The sequence below is a fragment of the Neopsephotus bourkii genome, unplaced genomic scaffold (genome assembly GCF_033783945.1).
Source record: "Neopsephotus bourkii isolate Nb327-2 ecotype Australia unplaced genomic scaffold, CSIRO-AGI_Nbou_v1 NB_1358, whole genome shotgun sequence".
Classification (NCBI taxonomy): domain Eukaryota; kingdom Metazoa; phylum Chordata; class Aves; order Psittaciformes; family Psittacidae; genus Neopsephotus; species Neopsephotus bourkii.
In genome coordinates, this window is record NW_026901837.1 from 4,378,123 (window position 1) to 4,404,587 (window position 26,465).

At 42.5% G+C, this 26,465-nt stretch overlaps 1 protein-coding gene across 3 annotated transcripts in view; it reads right to left on the bottom strand.

Moving 5' to 3' along the window:
* The window catches only part of FYN (FYN proto-oncogene, Src family tyrosine kinase), a 142,650-nt gene that overhangs the window by 4,599 nt on the left and 111,586 nt on the right, over positions 1–26,465 (bottom strand). For 2 of the 3 annotated variants that reach the window (XM_061366827.1, XM_061366826.1), the window contains 6 exons: positions 26,041–26,190; positions 22,701–22,865; positions 18,360–18,539; positions 16,483–16,559; positions 16,227–16,380; positions 7,799–7,930 (listed from right to left, as the gene is read on the bottom strand). In XM_061366827.1, coding sequence (XP_061222811.1) covers positions 7,799–7,930; positions 16,227–16,380; positions 16,483–16,559; positions 18,360–18,539; positions 22,701–22,865; positions 26,041–26,190 — 858 coding nt within the window. Of the gene's footprint in view, positions 1–7,798; positions 7,931–16,226; positions 16,381–16,482; positions 16,560–18,359; positions 18,540–22,073; positions 22,230–22,700; positions 22,866–26,040; positions 26,191–26,465 lie in introns of all 3 variants that reach the window. The other variant, XM_061366828.1, reaches the window with a different exon arrangement.

Genomic DNA, 26,465 nt, shown 5'->3' on the forward strand with positions numbered 1-26,465 from the left:
CTCCCAGGCTGCCTCACTATCATTCCGGCTCTCAGTTGGCCATGTCCTGGTCAGTTCACCATTCTGATTAACTTACTGCAGCACCTTCGATTTTCAAACAAGCACTGATGTGCTGTGTCTTATGCTGACTGTGATGAACAGAGAAACCTTCCCAGAAGACTGCCTCATCCCCCCCCTCCCAACCTCTCCTTACCCTTTACCAGTGATAATTACAAACATAAAGGTTAGATTACTGATCTGCAATATTTTCCTACCTGCAGACCAACACTTTAACAGTGGTTTCTTGTGATTGATTTATCACCTGCATCACTCACTGTATTTTTGGTGTTAGATGCTTAGATGTTTATGAGTAGGAGCAAACACTTTGTATGGTCTGTGGTTAGGACTCCACAGAATGATGAAAACAGAGTAATAATGGTCCTCTGCAGACATCAGATTAGGCATAGAGTTAAGGTTCTCCTGTGTTATTGACTCCAAAACTGATGTTAGGTCACACAGGCTCACAAAAAAACCAGAAAAGCTTGCCATGCACTGAACAAATGTTTGGGTGTTCCTCATCATCCAACAAGAACATTTTCAAACATATTTTACTTTTTTGATAGATTACAAAGCAACACTAGTGGTCTGCTAGTCATCACCAACACAAAGGCAACATCAACCCAAACCTCCTGGCCTTGCTCTCTTGGCGTCTTGCTCATGTTGTGTTCTCAATATTAGTATTTTAAATTTGTGTTTAGAACAAAAACCTGCACTGTTTTTTCATATCCTACTTTCAAAGTCTTTGAATCAGCTGAATTACCTCATGTTTTCGGGTAAGCACTTCTGTTGTGCTTTGCTTCTCTTATGTATTAAAAGAGTATGAAAATAGTATTAGCACTAACTCATCTTCTGTATATACCTGGCCACAATCAAACTGCATTCTTTGGTTTTGTTTTGGCAGTACCCCTTTAAGTACAACATGAGTAGAAGCAACAGCAGCAAAAATCTCCTTTCCAACTAAACTAAGATATCAAATGTTTGGTATTTTTATTCAGTGTATTACTCAGTGCTGCAAAGCACATTCCAAAACTTCATAACAAACTGTATGCTGGAGAAAAAGCCCCAAGGAGAGAAAGCGGGGGAAGAAAAACATAAACAGCTCTTCACTTCCTCTTAACAGAAAGAAAGATAGAAAAAAGAACATAAAAGAGGCATTGCTGCCTAAAATCAGTCATTTTTTGTCCCTGGAAATTCAGTTAAGACAGGTTTTCTCATCACGGTATAATCCAGGAAAATGCCCTTCCTTTCCTTTCTCCTTTCCCCTTCCTCCCAGTAGAACCTAGACATGAAACTAACCCAAGCAATCTTCATGTTCCTTACTGGAATTCATACATCCAGCAAGGGCAGCAGCAGCTATAATTTACCAGACAAATCCTGTCGGTTTTGACATGTGCTGCTAATTTAAAAGAGGAGTCTCAAATACATTTGTTCCAAAATTGCTTGGATTGTCATTCAGCCTTATAAAAATAGCAGTGTTCCGAGTATACATTTTACCTCTTAGAAAGCCTGTTTATGTTTACAAACCCATTGTCTTGATTTGTGTATCTTATCCTGCAAATTTTAGTGTTTCTCTTTTGATAGCAGGAGCCTGTTGTGTCTGTACTTCTAACAACACAGAGAGAATATCTGAGCAGCCTGTACAACTCCTCTCTCCTAATGAATACCCAAGAGTTGCAACTCTTTTAGTAAATAATAAATGAAATTCTGCTTGCAGTGTGCTTCTAGGCCCCTTAAAAGTTTATCGTAAAAACCTTAAACCTGTGGAATAAAATACTTAGCAATATTCTTCTGTAGACTACAGCTATTTCACCTGCTTGAAAAATCAGTCTGTGCTCATGATATTTCAAGAATTAAGATTTGGACCAAGGAGGCAACATCCAATTTCCAAAAGATGGCTTTTCCATTAGCTTTCTATTTCCTGAGAAGACCGAAAATGAAATGACCTCCCACCATCCACCTTTATTAGTGAAGCCTTCCATAATCTTAGGATGCCACGATATGGCCATTTTAATGCTCAGTATAATAAAAGTCTACTGTCCATGTGGATGGGGACAGAAATGCAATGCTGCTTGACTTTTACTGGAAAAACTGCAGTAATAAGACACAAAAGAGAATATAAAGTTTCCAGTTGTGGCTAAAGAAAACACTGTAAAGTGCTCTGGTGTGCTCTGAGGAGCTTGATTAGATGGAGCACAGCAGATGTACAAATAGCACAGATCTGGTCAATGATGATTTTCCAGAAGACAGGAAACATTGCTGTAACTAGGCAGCATCCCCACATCAAAAGCTAATAAGCTATATAAATTACTTTGGGCAACGTGAAGTCCAGTGAGGACAGTGATGGTTTTAAGCCACTTTATTCTTGCTTTCTGTGGCTGGACTGAGAATTATGCTCCTTCAAGACCCACTGCATACTTTGAGACCAATGATCAAACTAATACAAATGCTTAAAGCAGGACTCTCAAAACAACAGGTCAGCTGTTGTCCATCCCCCAAATGCGGTATTCTCCAAGGACCCTGAGTTGTGTGCCTCTGCTCATGTTCAAAGATTCCTCAGACATGTTGGCCCTTTTCTGGTACAGTTGAGAAGGTAAAAATGTGTAGTCCTCCATAGGGGCTAGATCACATTGGCACTCAGAGCATGCTCTCAAAAGAGAGAGGTACAATGGAGACAACTCAGATTTTGGCCTTTGTTCAGTTTGATCCAGAGGCCGAATTCCTAACTTCCATGGATAATCCCAAATTAAAGCCAGAGGTAAGGGCACAGGGATGGGATATGGGACTAAGGCAGGGACCAGGGTTGCAGGCACAACAGTGCACTGAAGGGAACAGGAAAGCTGCTCCTAAAGAAAGACACCCTTGAAGCATAATACTGCTCTTACAGAGTACAGTACCACCTAATTATTTCTGTGCAAAAGTAGCAGCCAGTTTTAAAAATCTGGAAGCCATGCCACTTCATTTAGAAATTAAGGCCTGAAAACCCCCAATAAATTCTCATCCTCAAAACACCACAAAGCTAGGCTGTCGATATCTGTTGTGGGGTTTGTTTGTTATTTTCTGTTTTGTTTTTGTTTTAAGTAAGCTATTGTTAGCTTGATATAAGGGATGTGACTTTGAGCTACAGCATTTGTGAGTGGAGCTTTTCTGCCTAGAAAGAAACCCAGCTAAGTTTGTCTGTGCTATGTGCTGAGTACGCACCTCTCTCAGCTCTTTAGCTACCATCCATGATGATGGTACGCATGCATATGCTGGCTCACTGATGTGTACTTGGCCTCAGGCTTGGGCAGCACACCTTGCACTCTGCTAGCATTTGTGGCCCAGCTTTGCTCAGGGATAAGGAGGACTCTGAGGGACTGCAGAGCTGCTTGGAGTCCAACCTCAAAGACCTACCTGGCCAGAGGAAGCATCATGGTGGCTGTCACACTAGACATAAAACGTAAATGCTCTTGATGGGCTGAGTGCAGCAGAAAGCAGAAGAGCAAGATCAGAGGTGCTTGTTTAGTGCAGCTGAGATTTTTGCCTATCTGAAAGACAAGCTAAATTCTCTGAATACTACTAGAGAAAAGCAGCCTCCTGTTCTTAAATTCCATTAAAAACCCCTGCCCCCACCCCCCCCCAATATATACTAAGATACAAAGGGAATTTGTGTAAGGGGAAAGAAACTGAAACTGAAAAAGGTCAGCTAAGCAGACTATTTTTTTCTAAACTTGCCTCCTATTCTGCCCATGTCTAGTTTTTATTTCCTCGCTGTAATACTGGAAATAGAACCTCAATACCCAGAAAGGCTGTGCAAGTTGCTTATTTCAACCTGCTGCCTTGTGAAATGAATAGGAAAGCATTAGGGAAGGCTAGGAAAAGCACAAATAAATTAGCCATGATAGTGGTCCATTACAGCCATTGACAGAGAAACAGGTTTGGTTAAAGAAAGAAGATGAGAACATCTGTCAAAAGGTCAGTCTTGCTTGTGGGAGTATAGGGTCTGGGGCAAAGCTTGATTATCAACTCTAGCCTGATCTTCATCTCTGCTAGCAAAATCTTTACTGCTCGTATATCCCTCCACTGCTTCAGCCTCTCTTCCAAAATGGGGCATCAGGAACTGGTTGAAATCTGGGGGACAAGGAATGCCAAGTCCTGTTCCACACAGCCTGCTCCCCTCCCAAATGTTGCCTGCTGCCTTCTGTCCTCTTTGCTGTGTTTCTCCTTCCTTCTATGCAACCTTAAAGCAATGCCCTGGTTCTCCATGTACATGACGTACAGTGCCCTGCGGGCACGGCTACTACCACAGGACTAGGGTGTGTGCTATAAATAACCTCTCCAGGCACTAAGATCTTGTCAAGCAAGAGAGCAATGCCTTTGTCTGAGGGCCTCTCCCCACTCCCCCCTGGCCTGCTACAAGCTGTAAGCAGGAATGTCAGGACAACATGACCACAACTATTTCAGAAACCGGGTATTACAGCACAGTGACAGCCCCATGACCCTCTGTTTCAAGGCTGACCCTTTCGAGAGCTTGCAAATCCACATGCCTTGGGTGCCAAAGTGGTTGGCAGTGCCTACAAACTGCATTCTCTTACCTGTAGGTTGTATATATACTTGGGTGAGGCGGGCTGAGTCTTGCCTCTCAGGGTGGTTGAATTCGCACCTTTTCCTTCTCTCACAAGCCATGCCGTGACAGGAGGAAAAGCCCTGTGGGTGCAGGTGAGCCTTACTCCCTGCCTCAGACAGAGACCTGAATTCATGAAGCTTTATCCTTTCAGGAGGTCCTTCATTTTCCCAGCATGGAGCAGGAGATGGATCATCCTTTCTATGTCAGGGGAAAAAGGAGTCTTTCCTGAGGAGCTCAGGAGGTCTTTGTCACCTTGGGAAGTCCAAGCCCTCTTTTTAACCTACATGCAAAGACAGACCCTTCTGAGAAGGCCTCGGTTTCCCTCCATCATTGTCTCAGCCTATAAAAGCTTTCCCAGTTAAGGGAATGAGAATGAACTTGAATAAGAATCTTGAAAGACTGAGGAAATTCAAATATAAAATAGAGGCTGCCCTTAGGTAAAACTGACAGGAAGGAGAGTGATGGTGACCATGAGACTGGTAAAGGCCTCCAGCCTGAGCAGGGTGGGAGTCCTGGTAGGGAGGAAGAGCCCTGGTGTAATGCTCATGCAGTGCACAAGCAAGACAGTACGTGACCATCTAGAAAACTGCTGAGTCTGTGATATGTAACATGCAGAAATTTGCTTTCAGCTACTTGATGTCTTCCTAGCATGGGTAGGGGAGAGTGAGCCGAAAGGACTTTCAGTGTGTAAGGGCTTTATGTAGTGACGGATGAAGAGGGAGGATGGTGCTGAAAGAGCAGAGATGCCGCTAGTTGTCTTTGATGTGCTCAAGCTGCCACGTAATAAAACTGTCCACATTTTCAGGATACAGACCATGCCTGAGATTTCTGTCATTGGCCCTACAAGAAGTTATATATTGCAAGCACTTAAATGCACAGCCAGTGGCCTCTTTTTCCTGAGGAAGTGCAGACATCCTCTGCTGCCATGGCCAACAGTGTGTCCACAGTTAACTTGGGGCCACTTTTGCCTGGAAGTATTTTTCCTGTGTGTGTGTGTGTGTCTTTGCTCCTGCATGTGATAAGAGAGAAGGATAGTCTTCTAGCACCTCTACCCCACTGTCCTGGTTTCAGCTGCCACAGTTATTTTTATCTTCATAGTAGCTGGTGCAGTGCTGTGTTTTGGCTTTAGTCTAAGAACAATGCTCATGTTTTAGTTGTTGGTACGTAGCTTACTCTGGCCGAGGACTTTTCAGTCTCATGCTCTGCCAGTGAGGAGGGGCACAGAAAGATGGGAGGAAGCAGAGACAGGACACCTGACCCAAACTAGCCAAAGAGGTATTCCATACCACAGCACGTCATGCCCACTATATAAACTGGGGGAAGTTACCCAGAAGGCCCAGATTGCTCCTTGGGTCCGGCTGGGTATTTATCTGGTTCTTATCTCAACCCACGGGGTTTACATTCTTTCAGTTCTCCTCCCAGTCTCATCCAGAGGGATGAATGGGAGGGTGAGCGAACAGCTGTGTGAGCTGAGTTATCAGCTGGGTTTAAACCGTGACAATCACCAGTGTGGAGCTCAGGGGAAAAAAAAGCCCAACACCTTAACTCTGCCCTGCTTGGTGAGAGCCCCTGTGCACCTACTCTGCTGGTAGTGACTAGGAATTTCCTCTTCCTGCAGCCCAGGGAGGAGTGTTGCCCATCCTCTGGGAGCAACACCTTATCAGCTAAGTCTCACACATCCTGTTTGTCTTCAACCTTTGCACACTGTGCCATGTCTGCACTTAACCCTCAATAAACCCATGGAAATCATGGCTTTCCTACACCATTGCCAATAATCCTTGTGACAGAAAGACCTTTGTGCTGGCTACTGATATAACCACTCTGCGTTGGTGGCAACACCCCATTTTCTTTAACTGCATGGGGAAATGCTGGGCAGAGGGTGTCATCCATCCCACAGAAACATGTCATTTTGCTTTCTGCTACCTCATTCTGTTGTCACAGTCACAGATTTGCTAAGCGGCTCCCTGTTATGCCAAAAACTACTGCTGATGAAAAGAAGCCTCTCAGTCCCCGTATTATCTTTGCAAATATCAGCTGCTGACTGGTAGACGCAGGCAAAGTTGAGATTCCCAGTAAAACACTGGGAGTTTAGTTTTGCTGAGTTCAACCTTCTGAAGTGGTATGATGAACTGAACTCCACACCTTGATGCTTCTCCTGTGCAATTTGATGTATAGATCTGACTGCTTGATCACAGCCCAGATTGGCAAATTGAAACTGCTTTAGGGCACTTTCCATGAAATCAGCTGTAGCACACAGCCATACAGTGGTAATTAGAGAAAATCCAGTGATATTTAGAGAGGTTTTTTTATTTATTTTCTTTTTTTAGTAAAAATAATCAAGATGCAGCTGGATGCACTGTTGTTAGCATCTGTGCTGATAAGAAAATGAAGGGATTAAGTTGTTTTCCATGTAATGCACTTTCACCTCAACACTTTCCCCTTCACCTGAATGCCTACAATCTTCAGGGGGGCAACAGAATGAAAAGCTCCTTCTGCATAGGCAGATCCAATCACCTCTCCTACAAATCTTAATCCATTGGATACTTGGCAGGGTTTCAACAAAGAACCATGGGGCCTCCAGTTCCCCCATGCAGAGAATCTGGCCCCACTGTGACCCTGCCGTGAGCTCTGGCCTGCATATTACAGAATTACTTTCTATCCTTTCCATCCATCTCAGAAGCAAGGACTGAAATTTAAGAGTTTATAAAAAAGAGATTTGGTAATTCCAGACATTCAGACAGTCATCAAACCTTACAGAGAAACAGACTGATAGAATAAATGAAGTAATGCCGCTCTGGGAGTTTAACTGTTGATATCTTAAAGTGAATGCAATACTATAAGAATTATTTACTCCACAGCATAGTAATTTTAAGTTGCTTTCATTATTTGCCTGGAAAGTATATTAAGTGAAATGTGAACAATTACAAAAAAGCAGAAATTATTATGTTGGATTTTCTATCCTGTAGCCATTTTATCATGACCATCACACACCAGCTCTCAGAGTCAGGACCATTTTCAGGCATACACAAAACTTATGCAAGATAACCAACCATCCTCCTTTCAGCCCAGTGAAAATAAGTATGCATTCTAATTTGAGCATATGGCTTGTTCCCGCTACTTTCCCAAGGTGAAGCAGGGCTCAGGCTGTTTTCTTACCTGGGTATGGCACTCTCCCTTTTGTTACCAATTCTGTCAGTAGGATTCCAAACGACCACACATCTGACTTTATTGTGAACCTTCCATACAATGCTGCTTCTGGTGCAGTCCATTTAATGGGAAACTTTGCACCTAATGAAAGAATAAATGAGTCTTAATCAGAATAGAAACAAAGTAGCAGTTTGCAGGTTACTGCTGTCTTCTACAGCATGTGCGGGTGGACAGAGCTGCAGCAGTGTTAACAAAGGCTCCATGGAGTATGGTCAGCGAAGACAGGTGGGTGGAACACATAGGGCAGAAGGAAAGACTTAGCAGGGGAGGGGTGGGTTTGTCCCACACCCCAAGAGATGGCTAAAACATTTTAATTCAGGTTTGAAGTTTTATAAAAGGAAAAAAATGTAAAAAAAAAAAAAAAGGCAAATAGAATAAAAATTCTTTCTCCCAAAATGTTTTAGATTAACATGTCCCTGTGATATTTGTAAGTCAAACACTGCTAGCGTGTATGAATTGAAGTGAGATTTATTGGGAATGTACCTCCCAGTTTCACTGCTCAAGCTGAGCAAAATGCAAAACAAACAAACATGGTAAAAATGTAAATTCAAACCAAACCTAGTATTTCATTAGAAACATGCAAGGACTTAAAAACAATACTGCCATTTCAGTTGCTTGGAGTGCAATGATGTCAAGGCACAGATCTGGCCTGTGATTTATAACCTGACAGTGTACTTTAAACTCCTGGCACTGAAAAGCCTGCAGTGCCTTAAATACGTGCAGTTCTAATGTGCTCATCCATCATCAGAGCTTGCAGAAGCCAGTTGTGGTAAGGATGGTAAGATAACAAGTCTTTAAACACTGATTTATTTGCTTTTCCAATCATTTGCTGTTTTCTTAGGGAAAATATTTTCAGGATGACTTTAAAGAAAAGTCTTGTGGTAATAATTAACTTGTAGTATGTACAAAAAAATATGCAGACTGTTCCCTGGTGCAAAAGAATTGTGTTGCGTATTCCTGATCCCTAGTGACAAACACTCTTGAATTTGGAAACAGACTGACTTTGATTTCTCACCACCCTCTCATAAAAGTTCCCTCAGATTCCAGGAGGAGTGTGGAAAGTGTAACAATGCGGACAAATCACTTTCAGGGAGTGAAGTTATGACACTGTTTACAGTTCCCTGCTGGTGCTGTTCTGCTATCACATCCAGTGCTCAGTGCCCCATGTCTTTTGCTATACGTCACAACTTGATTTGACTCGGAGTACAAAGTAAACATGTTAATAATTCTCATCTCCTTTTACTTAGTAAAACACTAAATGCTAAAACTTTTCCTGCTTTACATGTGAGTGATCCTGAGAGATAATATTACTTAGAAACAAATACATTTTCTAGGGAAAACTGCAGTTGCTCAAGTAAATCCTGCTAAATTAACAGACATGAAGTTTTACATCTCCAATGGCTGAAGTCAGGAACTTGAGTCTAGTTAAGTATCAACGCATCAGCGGTTAGATTTGCAAAGGTGCCAGAGGATTTTTGGATGTCTATTCACTTTCAAAAAAGTCTGCCTCTTCTGTATTTTCATTAGCTCATACGCAGGCAGGAGCTAAAATTTGGGTGCTTGGCTTTGGTTTCAATCTCCCTAACATACACTTCTTCATGGAGCCAATCTTAGTTTAAAACACACAAAACTCACAGAACTTCATCTTCTCTTAAAAACTGCCCAGGCTGTGATGCCTGAGATCTCTGCAGAGCAGCCTGCCACCACTTGAGCCTCTGGCCTGGAAACTGGCTCTGCTCCAGCAGTACCAGCAGCCACATGGGGTTGGCAAACAGCTCCCCAGGCCACAGGCAGATCCTAGGGCTATACACCCTGTACTGATCCCTGGAAAAACTGCAGGCTAAGTTCATCTGGTGGTCAGGTTCCCTAGGCCAACAGTGAATGGCTTTAGACAGGGTTATGCAGGCATGCCATGAATATGAGGGCTGATGTCCTGCTGCTCTCTCATACGTGCAGCTGAGACAGTACACACACGCCATGCCAGCTGAATGAATTGCTCCAGGCTGGCCAGCAGCCTGAAGGCCTGGACCCTGGCTGGTGGTGTGTGAGATAGCCAAACACGAGGGTTTGCTTGTTCATGTGTTGCACACATTTCATTCAATAATTTATTTGTTTATTTTTTCTTTAATCAGCTGTGTTTTTCTGAGAAGCTGAGCCAAACCTGGGCTAATTCCCTTGTGCTTCATACTCAGAGCCAAAGGTAACAACAACTTACAACTCATCTCTGGAGGAAAGAAATCTTTTCAGACTCCTTTGTGGCCAACTCCCTCAGTACTTTTGCCTTCCTCATCTACTGCTAGTGTGGCACTGGGAGGTATATGGTGTGTCATGGGACCATGGGAAGACGAGAAGCAAATAGTAGGTGAGAAGGGAGGACACTTGAGCACATCCCTTTTCCTGAGAGCTAGAGCAGTACAAAAGCCATTGGGCTGTGATGAACACTGCTGGAGAAGACAAATGGTCTCTGCTGTGGATTTTGTGATGACAGGATAGCTACTCATTCCATTTCTATGTTGCCCCTGCTGTAGGTGATTCTCTGGCTAAAGCGACTAATACAAAAAGCACATGCTTTCCATTTCGTGCAGTATTTCCTGAACTTTGGTTTGAAGTGATAGATGGGGAGGAGGGAAAGGCAAGATTGGCAGAGAGGTTGCTAGCATAGCCAGATTCATGGCTTTCTGGCACTGCAATGCATGCTGGAGGCTACATGGTCCAAGAGAGCCTGCAACCCAGTATGGCAGAGCCATCAGTAGTGGGAGAGCAGAGACTACTGAGGACGTACCAGCCTGGCCACTTGCACAGCTGAAGGTACAATGCATGCACTTTGTAACACATGAAACCATACACAGCTTGTGTGAATGGGGGTACATGTGTGTGTCTAAAAGGGATACCCCCAAGGTGTTGCCTCCCGTCTAATGTCTGGCACTGGAGCCATAAGCAGTGCACTTCTGTGAAAACACAAAAATCCCAAATGTGTTGAGCACCACCAGGAAGCATCCTGGTTGCTACTGCTATAGGAAGCATTCTCACAGGCCAGACGTGTGGCTCCTGACCCAGTCTCTGTGCTTACTCTCTTCCAACACACCAGTTAAAACCCTACCCTCTCCCTCTGCCCAGGCCTCAGCAGCTTATTAAACCAGCTGACTTTGTGCTGCAAACAAATTACAGCATCGGATCATCAGATAAACTGCATATTACTGACAAGCATGTTAATAAATCTGATAAGCCAAATTACTGCAGCTGACAAGGCAGCCTACTTTGAAGGCAGATTTTACATCAGGGTGTGTGGGGATTTATCTTCTTTTTTTTTGCTGGAATCTACTTTATTACAAGCTAGCGGATTGGTAACTCCATGTGCACAAAGCAACCACACAGTGCACTCACTAGGTCAGGATAGTCTGTCCCACAGTGAGCGACTAATCTGCAGCTTTTATCTCTGTCCCTTTTTTGAAACACTTCAGCCTGAGGAAAGCCTTTTTTGGGTGTCTGCACTGCTCGCAGCTACGTCAAGCCAAGGCTGCTTGGTATGATATTACTGTTAGGGCAGCTGGCACTGCCTCCTACCTCTGAGGATTTCTGTGAGGCTCAGCCCTGTTCTTGGGACCTCTGCCTAAGCATTCACACAGGTTACCTCCCAGGAGGATTTCCTTGGGAAAAATCAATCGTGGCCCTGCTGTAATTTGTCGTTGGCTATAAGCAGGTCACGTGGTGAGGAGTGGAGGGGGCTGGGATAATTGAGTGACCTTGCCATACAACTCGCAGCATGGTTTCTTCTGAGGCAAGCAAAAATCCCTCAGGGCTTTGTTGTTTTTCAGATCTAAATCTCGATGAAGCAGAAACCTCTGAAATTCATGCCCCAGAGCCACTGTCAGCTTGATAATGATCCTGTTTCCAGAAACTCTACAAAGCTGCTACCTCTCGTACCTTAAAACCCAAGGCAGCACCTCAAGCTCCAATACCCCAAAACCAGGGGAACTCCTGGGTTAGCGACCAGAGACCATAGTGCAGAACTGAATTGCGCCTGGGGCTGGAAAGGGAAAGCCGCAAAAGGTAAAACCAAAGTGCTGAAGCAAGCTTGTAACAGGAAACGAGTCAGCGCTGGCAGGCAATGATGAGTGCCGTGTGGGAGGGACTGTGCAATTACATTTTTTGTGCTGTGACAACGAACATGAAATTACAAGCCTGGCAAAACATGAGGGATCAGGAGCAGACTCTGCAGGCTGATCCCTCCCCAGGAAGCAGTGGGACAAGGCGCGGAACTGCGGGTCTAAACACCTCTCACCCTCTGCCTGCGCACCCCCCTTCCCCTCGCCCTTCCTCTTGACCTGGCCATGCTCCTTCTCACCGAGCAGATGGCATCTCTGTAGGAGTGTATCAGTCCCTTTGGGACCCCGGGGGCTGCCTGTTGAGAAGCAAGAGACCTTTCGTCGGCTCCATGGCTGGCCCCAGGAATGTCAGGTAAAAAGCAAGAACAAACCCCTGGATTACAGCCTGCAGTATAATCAGTCACAAACAAGAGATATCTGATGAGCTGGTGAGCAGAGAGCCAAGTCTCTACAAAAGAACTGGGGAGAGCCTGGAAGGAGGGAAAAAATATCCTTGCTCATTTCTAGGAAATGAAAGTAAGAAGCATCGCTTGTTTTTAGGCAGAGCAGGAAGGAGAAATTTCTAAGCGTTACAGAGGCAAAAATGATCTGAGAGTTTACAAACACATACTAGCGCTCCCGAAATAGGTCTGACTTGTCTGGAAGGCATCAGAAAGATCCTTATTGTTTCATGTATGCGTGGAGCAGCACTGCTGCAAGTGCTGCCAGTGTATGCAGTCGAAACATGGCCTGGAAAATAACTCCGCTCTTTTTGTTTTTTTCATTAAGGCAATTTTAAATTTGTATCAGCTGCTACTACTTAGAATAGTAACAACTCTTCCCCTGCAACTCTGCGGAGCGCTCGGCACTCTCCACAGAAATGCCATGTGCTTGGCCAAAACTGCGCATAGCTGTGAACCACATCAGTGTGAAGAGTAGCAGAACTGCATGGGAAATCCTGTGTTGGACGTGATGGGAAGTTTCTCTCTGTCCTGTAGGATAGCAGGAGTTTTAAGTCTTGCCTTACAGGGCTGACATAAGCATCATCAGCAATACAAGGAAATAAGCCTGAATGCCTGACACTTGGGTGGGGGGAGGAGGAAGATGTAGATGTAACAGCAACAGCCAAAAGAAGCAAGCTCCAGTGGTGCAGGCTGCAATACAGTCTACCAGCATAGCCTTTAAAATGGGTGTCACTTTAACAGGCATGTTTTTCCTCTTTGATTACTCACTTCCTCTAAAAGCAAGAGGAGCCAAATTACAAGCCAAGAACTTTTTTTGTTGGTATTATTTAATGGGAGTGTATAGCTGCTAGTCACACACTCTAAATCATTAGTGACATGACCATCTCTTTCCTTCCTGATGATTGCTGAGAAATGGCAGTGCAGACAACGAACTGCTTTTTATTTACCTCTCATAAATCAGGAGCAGTCAGGCCTCCTTTGTTCAGACCAAAAAGAAAGTAAGCCACTCCGTAAAACGTTACCACCAGGCTAAGTAATACCCATACAGGTTCAGGAATCATTCACTTTAGCCCTCTGGGGCTCAAAGCATCCCCATCTGTTTCCTTTCAAAATATTTAATCAGAGACAAAAGTGACAGTGGGGGAAGGGAGTAGGAGATCAAGCAAGGCTGCAGAAAACCACCTCTTCCCCATGCTGACAATGAGCTCTGTACTAGCACACTTAAGCTGAGAGAAGGAGGACTGCTGAGGAGAGAGTGACCAGAGGCTTTAATCTTCAGATTTTGTAAGGCAAAATGTTTCCTTTCTCCCACAAGAGCTGCCAGTTTGGAGTGCTCCCCATCCCCCTCCCCTCTGCTGGCTAGGCTCTCCTCCCATGTCAAAATTCCCACTGAAGCAGTAGTCAGCTAGATAAACAGAGCAGTCCCCAGATGCATCCCCTCAGAGGCTGAAGTAATAGGTCATGGGAAACAAGCAGAGGCAACCATTTCCTCCTGATACTGTGGTCTCCACCAAGCGCTGCTCCAACTGAAGTTTAACTAAACAAACCAGGACTGAATCCCACTTGAAGAAAAATTCCAGTGGCATTAGAAGCCATGTTTCTTCTTTAGAAAGCTGAAGGTCCTAAGCTCACCCTGGCTGCCCAACTGGCATGAAAGCCAGGTTAGTTGTAATGAAATGTAAATTGAGAATGCGCTGCTTGGTCAAAAATGCACCCCTCCCTAAAGCAAGCTATCCCTTAAGAAAGGGTCAAAAGAACATTAACAAAAATACAAAAGCCATCTACAAGGTGCCTGTGATTACAGCTCTTGGTTGTCTTTTTTAAGGAACCCTGTAGCTCTGAAGGACTAAAGCCTGACCCTGAGGTCAGGGGAAGAAAGTACTGTCCATTGCTCTGAAGCATGGGAAGGATGGGTGACTTCTTCATACTTGTACCATGAGATAAAGCCAGGCAAACGCAATCCAGATCTCTGTATCATCAGCAATGCAGGTTAAAAGCCAAACTACTTCTCCCTTCCCAGCCATCTTTTCCACAACACAAGTGATTCCTGCAACGGAAGAAGGGCAGGAGATACCCATGTCTACACTCCCTCTCCCTGCCAGTCCTGGTGTTATGCTTTTCTCATCTCAAAGATTTTCCACCCAAAATCCAATAATTTAATTGTCTTAAAAAATCTAAGCTTCTCCTCAGCATGAGTCAGGCAGGTTTCCATGGCTTTCTAACATGTGAAGAGGGCAAAATTATTCTGAGAAATTTAAACCAGGAAGCAAAGAGGTTAACAGAGGATTTCCTAGGGATCAGGAGCCTGAAGAGGTCTGGACAGAAGCAGGTCACATACTTGTCTGTTAAACCAAATAATTAGTCATGTTAAAATATATGTTGGGTGGCTTCCAGAGGGAACAAAAGACATAGCAGTAAACCAGAGAGAAATGGAGATAATACAGGACACCGTTTCAAAGCCATTTTGCATCTGGCTGCTTTCTTCAAGGAAACTCTTCTTGTTTTGCACAGGGGAAGGGCAAGCAGGCAGCTTTCTGTCTACCAAAGCCAGCAGGCACTTTTTACTCTGGAAAGAATGACATGAGACTATTTCTTCTACCAAGGAGCAATTCCCACCCTCAGGCTGAAATCAGTAGTGGTTTACTCTGCATTAGTACCAACCAGAGGTTCTTCTAGGTCATGTCGTGTGTCCCCCCCCAAAATAATCAGGTCTTGCCATCCAAATGCGAAGCAGCATGTGGTCTACACTGGTGTGACTAGGTACTGCTGACAGCAATTCAAATGGCATGAGAGCTGCTGCTCCCAGGCCAAGACAAAGCATGCTGGAAACTCTCTGGCTCCTTCTGTCAACACTTGAAAGTTACAGAAAGGGGTTAGCTCTTTCCTAAGAGTTAATGGTAAAATCTGTGCTGCAACAGGGACTTCTTGTCAAGAGAAAAGACTCACAACAGGAAGGGGTAAATGCAGGTTACGAAGTATATATCCAATCTGTGCTTTCTGATGACAGACAGCAGGGTTTAATGGGACACTTTTTGGCTTTAGCGCTGAAATGGATGGTATTTACCAACACATATTGAGCAAGCACTATCAATGTACAGCCAACAGAAAGAGAACAAAACTGCAGCTCTGCAAACTTGGACCAACATCTGACAACTAAGCATGACTTGTAATGAATTACTAACTACAAAGAGCCTGTGTCATGGCTCAGTCTGAACACACACATGCTTCTTTAAAAAAAGCTACAATACTCTTTGATACTTTTTAATAGCGTACCAGTGGTCGGCTGTGCCCAGCACTCTGTGTGGCACTGAAAAATGGCTTTCCTATTAAAGTAACTTGTTAAGTTCCCAGAGAAAACAGTGCTGAGAGAGAGAGCTTCATTGTACATACACACAATTCTTTGGCCAATTTGAATAAAGAAAATAAGAACAGCACAGCAATGTTGATAGCAGTCAGTACATACTAGAAGGCACACTATGAAAGAAGTAGCTTACACAGGCTTTTTTTTTTTTTTTTCAAGGCTGGTAAATAACATATCCTCTTTGCTATCCACCAAGAGGATCTTGTCTTTACTGTCACTTCACCCACCTGTGCTCTCACTCATTATCTCTGTTTCACTTTGGTGAAAGTTTAAAGTTAAGACAACTAAATAAGACCTTCTCTTTAGGACATTCATTCAGCAGTGAAGTTCTGAGCTAGGAGTTAATATGAGTTCAGGATTTATTGAAAGCAACCCAAAAGCATGTGAGAAAGTGCTCTTTAAAGCCATGTTCCACTCTTCCCCTGCACAAGACTGACACTCAGTGCTATGCCTTCCACTGTAACTACCTTGTCTGGCTGTATATTCGTTGTCTTCAATCAGCCTTGCCAATCCAAAGTCGGCAATCTTGCATATTAGGCCATTCCCCACCAGAATGTTTGCAGAGCGCAGATCTCTGTGTATGTAATTCATTCTCTCGATGTACGCCATTCCTGCCGCCACCTGCGAAAAGAATGAAACAAACCCAGTGCATTTTAAAATGAACTCGGACATACACGGGCTATAAAACCTACACACATAAGTGCTCAGTACACCGAGACAGACCTGGGCTGCCATGTCCACCAAATTCGGTAGCTTCAAAGCTCTTCCTTCTCCATCTTTTAAGAAATCTAGCAAACTCCCTGCAAATGCAAAGTTGACATAATAGACATTAGGGAAACAATAGCTATTCATCAGGATGGAGGTGCAGCAATTTGTGTAATATTAAATACAACAATATTTCAAGTTCAAGTGGACAAATTAAAAAAACCCACAATATCTTAGAATTCTCCTATTATACTAGTTTCACTCTTGTTTAAGGCTGATTTGCAGAAGAATACATCACTAGTCCAAGGAATGTGGCAGGGAAAAGAAACAACATTGCTTTAATTTTCCTGAATGTTACTGAGAAAAATGATCTTTCTTCACTTTTCCAATGCTCTTTGAAACTACGTACATGCTGCCCTCTAAAAGCCTCAGCTAGCTGCAAAGCATCAGGTTGGTTCCAAGCCATACAAGCTATGGAAAAAGTCAGATCTCGGCTCAACCTGCTCCAAAAAAAAGGTCAGCCTGGAGCCTGGCAAGCCCAAAGAGGCTAGCATTAACAAAGGCTGATTTTCCTTAGAAATTAGTAGTGCTTCTTCTCAAGGTAACCCATAACTAAATGTAGCACAAACCTCTAATTTTTGAAGGCCACTAAGCAAAACTAGAGAAGACAAAGCAGAGGTTGAATGAAAGCAATTTTAGCAAACGCAATTTGAGCTGCAAGGGAAAGCAAGGAGGGCCCCTGCAGCTTTTTAAAAACCCTAGGGTTCTATAGCACCCTTCCCAATCTTGGATGCAGAGAATTGTGGCAGTCTCCTTTAAATAAGGCTAGTGAATTGGTTTAATAAATAAGAGGAAAAGACAGATGATTAGGCGTTTCTCCCTTGATAAATCATCAGCTTCAAGCTCAGATCCAAAGATGTTAAATGTTACAGTAAAAACTAGTAAAGTAAGCCAAAATAAACCACATACTTCAGAAGGGTTTTTTTAAAGGGGAAAAAGCACATGCTTGTCACTGAGACATATGATTAAAGTGTGAGTTAGTCAGGGTTTGGATGCCTCTGAGGAGGGAGGTGGGCAGGCACCTGCCAGGAAAATAAAAATCCACTCCAAATAGACTAAAAAAATGCACTTAAAATTTCTGAGTGTATCCTCCAACGTACAGTGAAACTTCCCTGTGAGAACTTATGTTTCCTATTTGGTTCATCTGCTTTTCCAAAACAAGCAGATTTGTTGCTCTGCTCTCAGCACCCCTGCTGGAGATCTGATGGAGCAAAAAGTTTTCTTCTTCTCATTTTACTACATTGTTACTGGTTAAATAGCTAAAGAAAAAGACATGGGAGAAGGGGAAAGGGAAGGGGAAAGAGGAGGGAAAGAATTGTATGTGCAAATTATGTATTAAAATGAAAATGGGCTGAACTGAAAATTAAGCTGTGATCTGAGAGTGAGGTGCATGTTCAGAACTCAGGATTGCCAAAAAAAGGCCCAGAAATCTTAGGCTGACAAGCAAACACTGAAAGAAAATGTCACATCAACTCTGGTGCCAGGAAAAGCTAGCATATTGGGAAGCAGCATGTAATATCATTCAAATCTAGAAGAATCAAATCTCCACTTGTCAGAGAAGTTTATACGCTAATACATTTGGAACTACTTAGGCTGCACCAGCTTCTCTCCCACCTAGTGCAAATTTTCTGTGTACATTTAGTGGATTTCATGTTTTGGGCACAGTTCAGAGTTTAATTCATTATTCTTCTGAAGCCAGAGGTGAATTTAGCTTCCTGTTTCCTCTCTCCCTCCTCATACACTGTTCATGCATTACACTGCACTTCTCTCTGTACCCCTGAGAAACATCAGTAAATAAAAAATACTGTTATCAAGGGCAGCAGCTCTGGCTTCACCTTTGCTCATGTACTCTGTGACAATATAGATAGGTTCTTCAGAAACCACAGCATAAAGTTGGACCAATTTGTCATGTTTTAGCTTCTTCATGATCTGGGCTTCCTCTAAGAAGGATTCTGGAGACATAGTGCCAGGCTTCAGGGTCTTGATAGCCACTTTAGTATTTCCATTCCACGTACCTGCAAGCATAGATATTAGTTAGATTAAACATCTTCTGTGCCTTTTTTTTGCCTGATGCCTAATGTAATCAAGGAGTAAACTAGCAAGGACACAATATAATTATTTCTTTAAAGTGTGCTTTCCCATGTTGCCTTGTATTCCTCCCACGCCTCCCTCATAGTTTAGTCTCTTTATTATACTGAGGAATAATATTCCCATTGGCACTGGGGCACAATCACTTTTATCCTACCCAGGCAATGTTTCCACTAATGTCCACAGAAACCTTCTGTGATTAAGAAGCACTGGACTGCTGAAACTCATCTTCATATATTCCCTTGTTAACAAGTAGTTGCTACAGACAACACAGCTCCAGCTACAGATTTGGATAACAAAACTGGTTAAACCCAGAACTTTCCATTTGCAAGCCATTTTAACATTTTGGTTTTGTTCTGAGTCAGAGGGAAAAAATACTCTAAGAAAAATTCCCAAGAAACAAATTCTGAATCAATTTCATTTTAGAAACATAGGTGTGTTTCCAAACCAGAAGGCGTCTTTTTGCTTCCCTTCCTCATCCCCAGAAGCCCAACAGCTGCTTATTGAAAATGAGGTGGTTCCTGTCTACTTTACTTTGTTCTTTACTTGCAGTCAGCATTGAGATGGACAAGTTGAATCAATTTTTAGCCATCATCTGCCAAGCCTTCTGTAACAGCTTCTGTGCAACAGCTGTACGAGGACCTGGAGACAGCTAGCGAAGGCTGACTCAGGGTGTCACGCAAGAAGTGGGGCTTGACTCGAGTACTTGAAAAGGGGAGAAGGAGGACTGGGAAGAAAAAAACCCCAGACCACCCACCTGTCTTAACATTTTCTTGAGGGATGGGAGGCTAGGGAAGAGAAAGGAAAGAAAATTAAAATGGGCAGAAATATCCCTTTCCTAGTGCCTTCTGGTTGTCCCTTGCCCAGACTTGCTAGAACCCTGCTTCAGAGCCAGGGCTGAAATGGCTTTGAATGGGACCTGCAGTCTGTTGGTAGGGAGCTGCTGTGTGATAAGGCTGAACAACATTATGAATGAATCACATTGGTAAAAAGTTGCTTCTCTGCACTTAAGTATGAAGATAGCAGAAGGCCTGCAAAGTGCATGAAGACTCAGATCCAGTTTCTGTAAATCAATACATCATCAAACGGGCAATGTGTAAAATAAGCCTGGCTTGTCTTTGTTAAAAGCACATCAACAGTTACCAGGGATCAGCTGGTATGCCGGACCATAAAATGGAGCTGGACTGGGTATTTTACAAGTGGTGAGGTCCCAGCTGCTGCCTTGCCTGGCTGAGGAAAGCGGAGGAGCGGTGGGGAGCCAATGCCTGGCACATCCGTCACTTAGAGGGCAATTCCCGCAGCAGCACACAGTGCTGTCAGTGGGGGCTTGAGGCACATATTAGCCAAAAGTGTGCAGTGCAAGCTGATGCCCTGGTTTTCTTCTGCCATATCAATGCCACATGCTGTCTCCTGTACCAGTGTTGAAATAATGTCTTGAAGTTACTACCATGGCTATCCCAGTGCTCTTTGAGGACTCTTCAGGTTTTAACTTCACTCAATCTTTCAAATTAGAGCTGAAGCTGCTTTAATGGCACTCCTGTGTAAACTGGGAAGAATGCAGTTTTGCCTCCTAATTTCAACCAGGGTGGCCAAAGTCTTTTCTGATCGGTGAAAGTGACCATGTTTTATCTGGAGCCACTGAGGCTCCAAACCACAGGGCACTGTCAGAGTCACAGCCACTTTGCAAAGACACCACAAATTATATGAACCAGGAATGAAACCCTAGTTTCACAGGCACCAGGGCATTGATAGACTAGGATTTTACCTGGTGTGTTAACTAAAGATTAACTGTGTAGTATCTGTTTGCATTGCCTTAATAAGTATCCCAGGATTCGTTCTGTTACCATGAAGTTCTGTTTTTTTTCATCAGTTCTATTTTTAAACATTTTCTCCAGTTAAAAAAGACCAAAATCAAACAAAAAGGTTAACTTATCCTCTCAGCCCAGATTTCAGTTTAAATTGTTAGGTTTTCTCGCTGTGGTTTGGTGTGTTTCTCTCTAATAGAAAAGTAGCACAGGCTTCCCTCTGCATTCCTCCCATTTGTAGCTAGTTACTACTTCATGCATTTTTTATTAATTTTTACTGTGTTAATCTATTCCAATTTGGTAATGTTTCAGAGCTGTTAACATATTTATAATGGAGATTAAGAAACATAATGTCATAATTGTAATCATAATTTCACATTTCTGACAGATATTTGGTACTTGGCACTTTATTTCTCATAGCTGATCTTTTTCGGTTTTAATTGCATTAGCTCCTTTAGCTTATTGCACCAGTTTAGGATCTACAGCACACAAAGCTGACCTCAACTAGAAACTCTTCCACGCATTCAATATGGAGGACAAGAAGGTGAAACTGCAGTTATCTGGGGACACTAGTAGCAAACACAGGTAGCTTTCTTTGAAACAGGTCAACCATAATTCTGTGAAATCCAATAAATTTGTGTATTTCTAGTCTATAAATTCTATAAATTTCACAGACTTGCTGCCATGCTCTCTGCTGTAGTCTTGCAATGGAAAACAGCTGCAAGAAGCCAGGAGAGCCTGTTGGTTATTTTGGTTGTACATACTTTTGTGTCATTGCAACAAAAAGAAAGGCCAAGCTGCTCCACCAAATTTTTCTGGAGAAACAACATATAGTGATTCTTTATTTGAATTGGTCATTTTAGAGAGGCTACCCAGAATGCTACTTGGCACAAAACTTGAGCCCACCTCTCATTAAATAGCCACCATATTGTGTTTCAATGCTATGGCCATACTAAGATTTATGTATATTTTAAATTGCTATTGTTTTACAGTTATTCAAAGAATGAAGCCCACAGAGGGAGGCAGTAAGTAAAGCTGGTGAGTGCACAGAAAACAATGTCAGTGGATTTGGAAAATGTCAGTATTTCTGGACTTTAAAGTAGGGTTCAACTGGGCTAGGCAAGTCTTGCCTCTATTGTCCCTGGTCTCTGGATCAAGTTATAGGCTTCTGCTGAATATACAAATTTCAGAGCAGACTTAAAGAAGAGGATGCATGGGAAAGCTAGCTTGACAATATCAGCTTGCTGGTACTTGCTATTATGTTTAAACTGGGAGAATGGATGGAAGCATTTTCAAGGTCTGATCCCATCAGTGCTAAAACACATAGGGAAAGAAAAATGTCTTACCAGATTAATTTCTGGTTAGCCATACGGCCTTACAAGTTTAGCATTATTCCAATTTTAAAACCTAGCAATTGTGTAGTCACCCAAATAAACCCAATGGATCTGAATGCCCTAACCTCTCATAAAGGTGTGTGCATATGAAAAGAAGTTTCCCCCAAAATTACTGTATTTAGCTCTGACTGGTTTAGGCAATATAAACTAACATTTCCTACTATTCTGATATTTTAGCTTTAAGATCTCTACTTGAAATGTTTATTTCTGCCAAGAGGGCCTTAAAAGATCCATCCAAAGCAAAATATATTCTCTGCCTTACCACGCCACACTTCAGCGAAACACCCCTGACCAAGCTTCTGTTCCAGAAATAATGTATCACGTGCAACTTCCCATGCATCTTTAGCCAATCCAACAGTTTGTGGGGTATTATTCGTAGCAATCACAGTTAAGTTAAAACACAAACCATCAGCTTTCTCTATGGGAGAGGAAATTCATAAAAAAAACACACTTATAATCCAAAATTATGCATGCATTGAGAAAGATGGAAGGTGACTCGTCTCTCAGCACTGCATTAAAGTTCATTTGCAAACACTGATTTTTGGATACTGAAGGTAAGGACTTTTTTGTTAGCTTGCAGGAAAAGGCTCCTTGGTATAATTAACAGACTACTATGTAGCCTTGATTTATCATTAAGACAGGCGTAATTTGTCAAAATCAAAACCTTGCAAGGAAACACAGAATTTCAGTTTTCTTTTGCCATCAATTACATTGAAAGTGGAAGATTAAAGAATTTCAAAGTCAAAGATGTGATTCCAAAGACATTTTTTCCTAACAACTTGAGCTTTGCTCTTTTTATTCTTGCGGGTCACACTGTCCTACATTTTCACCTTCCATCTTGTAATTCCCACACAGAGAGCTATTTTAGAATAATTATTTTGCTCCATACCCATCCATACTTCCCCAAACTGCCCATTTCCCAGTCTCTTGATCAACTGTAGGGATTCTCGTGGAATTTCCCAGACATCTTTGGTTTTGACAGACAGATCAGTAAGCCTTGGCATTCCTTTATGACAGGGGACTACTAAGCGGCAGCAAAGACCTGCAGCTCTCTCTGATGGAGCCAGAAGTGAAGCCAACAGCAAGGAAGAGGAAAGAAAAAAAAGTGTGACATGAAACATAAACAGTAAGCATAAAAACAATGCTACTCACAACAGTTGTTAGTTGCATACCACAAAGCATCCTGGAAGATTAGAAATTGAACACTGAAACATATTCATTTGAGACAGAACAGGAAATATTTCAGTCTCTGCTTCCACAGCCTGAAATGGAAGGTGACTGCCAGTGTTTTTTCTTGTGGATTCAGGATTTCCCTTTCATCACAATGCTGCATTAAGGTAACTTCATGAGTAACTGGCATACTATAGTACAGTATAACTTTTTAAAAACCATCTCTAAGTCCCAAACTGGGTTGTTTCTGTACTGGGTAAGAGAAACACAGAGAAGAGTCACTTTTTCTGAAAATCACAGTAATGAAAATTTGGTGGACTTTTTTGCTGATTTTTTCTAGGTATCCTGGAAAAAGGTATTTACTACGTTTTACTCCATGAAAAGGTGGTTTTGTAGGTTTCCTGTAAAAGACTTCCTGCTGTTCTTTCTAGAGTAAACCTTTACTAGCATATGCAGCCTGTCCTACATCATTTGGGGCAGATTCACTATACTTATCTCTTGCAAAATTTCACATGAACTGTGACAAAAGTCACAAGATATTTTAGCAGGTGTGAAAACAATGATATATAAAAATATATATACACATACATATTGTGTAGTATGCTATGCTGCAGAAAGCAGACTACAATCTAAGGCTTGCACAGCACCTTGTGTCTTAAAACAGGTGCAGCACAGCAGAACAAGGTGAAATTGTATTTCAGACTCAAACATAATCTTTATTCTCCTGTGCAAGATTTCTTTCTGAGCCGGTGAAGAGTTTGTTTCAGCATCAAAAAATGGGCAAGCACTGAAGCTCCTTGCAACACCAAGCTCTCCCTCCCCAGTACAAATGTTGTGGCGTGCTGGGCATGTCCCTACAGACACCCTGACATGGACCTTGTTGCATCTCCAGTAGCAAGACAACAAAGACCCATAAACCAGGGAAAATTAGCTGACCATTTGGGATGTCTCATTCCAAGATAATTCCAATACTAGGATAGGGAATACTCAAAATATGCATTGTATCTGGAAAGCTTCCTCATGAGTTTGGACAGCTGTAGAAAGAAACTAGAGGTTTTTAAGATCTCATTTTCTTCAATTGAAAAAAAAACAACAAACCCCAAAGTTTGGCATGCTGGTGCTCCAGCTGAGCCTGGACTGCATGCACAAGAGCTTATGCTTGACATGCTGGCTGTTAGGTATTGGGTGAATGATGCTTTGACTTCAGACGTGTTCCCAGACTTCAGTCTGATGTCAGGACACCTTGGGGATCTCAACATTTTTCTTTTGCAAATCTCATCCGCGAAAGTCCAGACACTGCAGTTAACTTCATTATCCAGGTAAGAAGGGGCTGTGATAAGAGGCAACTCGGCAATAAGCAGTGGCGTGGGAGCATAGTGCAGGGATGCCTGTGCTGTATCTGCCCAAAGGTACACTTTGTACTTCCAGCTCCTGACCCAGGACTGCTTACATGAGACCAAACTGTGCAGTGTCTAGCTGGGTAACCTAGTTTCCAGCTGTCTGGACAAGAGGGGTGCTCCAGCTAAGAGACGAAGGCTGAAGTATGGGGTGCAGAGTATAGCTGTCCTGCTGTGAGGGCACTGACCTATGGTTGTTTGGGCATCCTTGAATTGTCCCTAGAAGTAAATCTAGGCACTCACAAGGTGGTGTGATAATCTACCTCCCACAGTTCTGAATGGAGAGCAGGCTGTTAGAGACAGCCTTTATGTCTAGTGTCAGCTGGGGCTGGCATAGAATGAGGGCTCCTGTGTTCACCTGGGTCTGGGAGATGACGGGTGAAACCTCTGGAGTGGGTCTGTACCATGAACTCCTGAACTACTCTTATCTGGATCCTACTGATTATGCCTCTGTGTTGCACAGAAATGGCTGTTTCCAGATCTATTTGTTTCTGCATCTGTGCATGGAAAATACATCATCCAAATTATGTGACCACAGAAAGCTGAAAGTGGACATATAGCAGCTGCTATAATGGGGTTGAAATTATATTCCTTAGATGTGAGGTTTTATACGCTATTTAGCTTAATCTAGAGTCACCAGAAACACCTAGAAATTCTCCCAGGCAGCATACACCCATCAGAAATTGGTCAGAGAAGACAGCCAGATGTCTAGTATGAATAGCATAAGAATACAGCAGACAGAATACAAAGAATACAGAAAAAACACCCCACAGAGAAGCTGATTTCCCAAGCAAAAATTATGAAAATTCTTTGATCAATGAGCATTTGGGCTCATCTGTTAATTTACAAAAACCTAAAATAAGGAAAAAATAAAAGCAAAATAATTCAAAATACAAATTCCTGCTTAAAAATATAAATGACTGTACTGGGTAGCATGGCAGTCTTCTACTTCAGAACCAGCTGTCCTATGTAACTGGTTTGGAGGGCTTTAAATTTGTATCTGTTGTACACCAATCAGCAGTGACAGCAGGATGCACTTTTGGATTGAATAGTGCATGTCACATTTTAATCACAGGAATTTAAAAGACAAGAGCTTGGAGGGTGGGCACAAACGCTATGTATAAAGAAACGCCCACCTTGCCATGGCTTTCTTAAATTAGACCGATTGTCATTTAAATGTTAATACTTTGCACACTGAACATAAATCCAGTGGGAAAATTTGAGTCTGATAATATATGCAAACCTTTTGGTCACTGCTTTAGGTGACTGAATTCCACAGTGCAGCTCCCTGTGTGCTTTATTAGGAAAATATACAGGAATAGGAAAATACAGGAATAGTGTGCACTTGCTTACGCACATGGAATTCATGCTTTTAGATGTGCAAGTCAGATTCAGTAATTCTGTTTGCTTAAAAAAGGGAGAGCAGGCAAAACCTTTATCTCATAGAGTGCTAGCTTTTAAAAGCCCTGCCCCTGTACACTGTGAACGGCACTCAATGCCATTTATAACTGTAATGGGAAAGAGATAATGGAAGATGCATTGCAACAAGCAAGAGTCATAGCTCAAATGGCTCTTTAGGGTGTCTTACACATATTTCAGCTCAGCAGCAAACACTTTTGTTTTAAAACACTTCAGAGTGCCATGTAATGTCTGAAAAATTACCTGAATAATGCTGAACCAGCTGCTGAAGAGTTTCAAATTGTGCCCGAGTTGTGATATAATATCCACCATTGTCAAGTTTACGAATCTTATAATGTTTGACATGATCTCCTTTCATATCATCCCAGTCTCGAATAGACAGGGAATAGGCACCTGTTCCAAATAAAAGAGAAATAAAAAATTGTAAGTAGCTTTTAGACACAAAGGTTTGGGTTTGCTGGTATCACAGAAACTAAGTATCACAGAAATCTTATGATGTTCACACCATGTCCCTTTCACACTTTTCTAGAAAGAAATCAGGACTTCTGTGTAAATGAAAAGTCACATTTTAACATTTACAGCTTCAGATTGTTAAATTGACTTTTCCTGTTCTAAGTGTCAGGTTACCTTGCAAATACTATACTTAGGTAAATGCCAGTGAGTGGTAA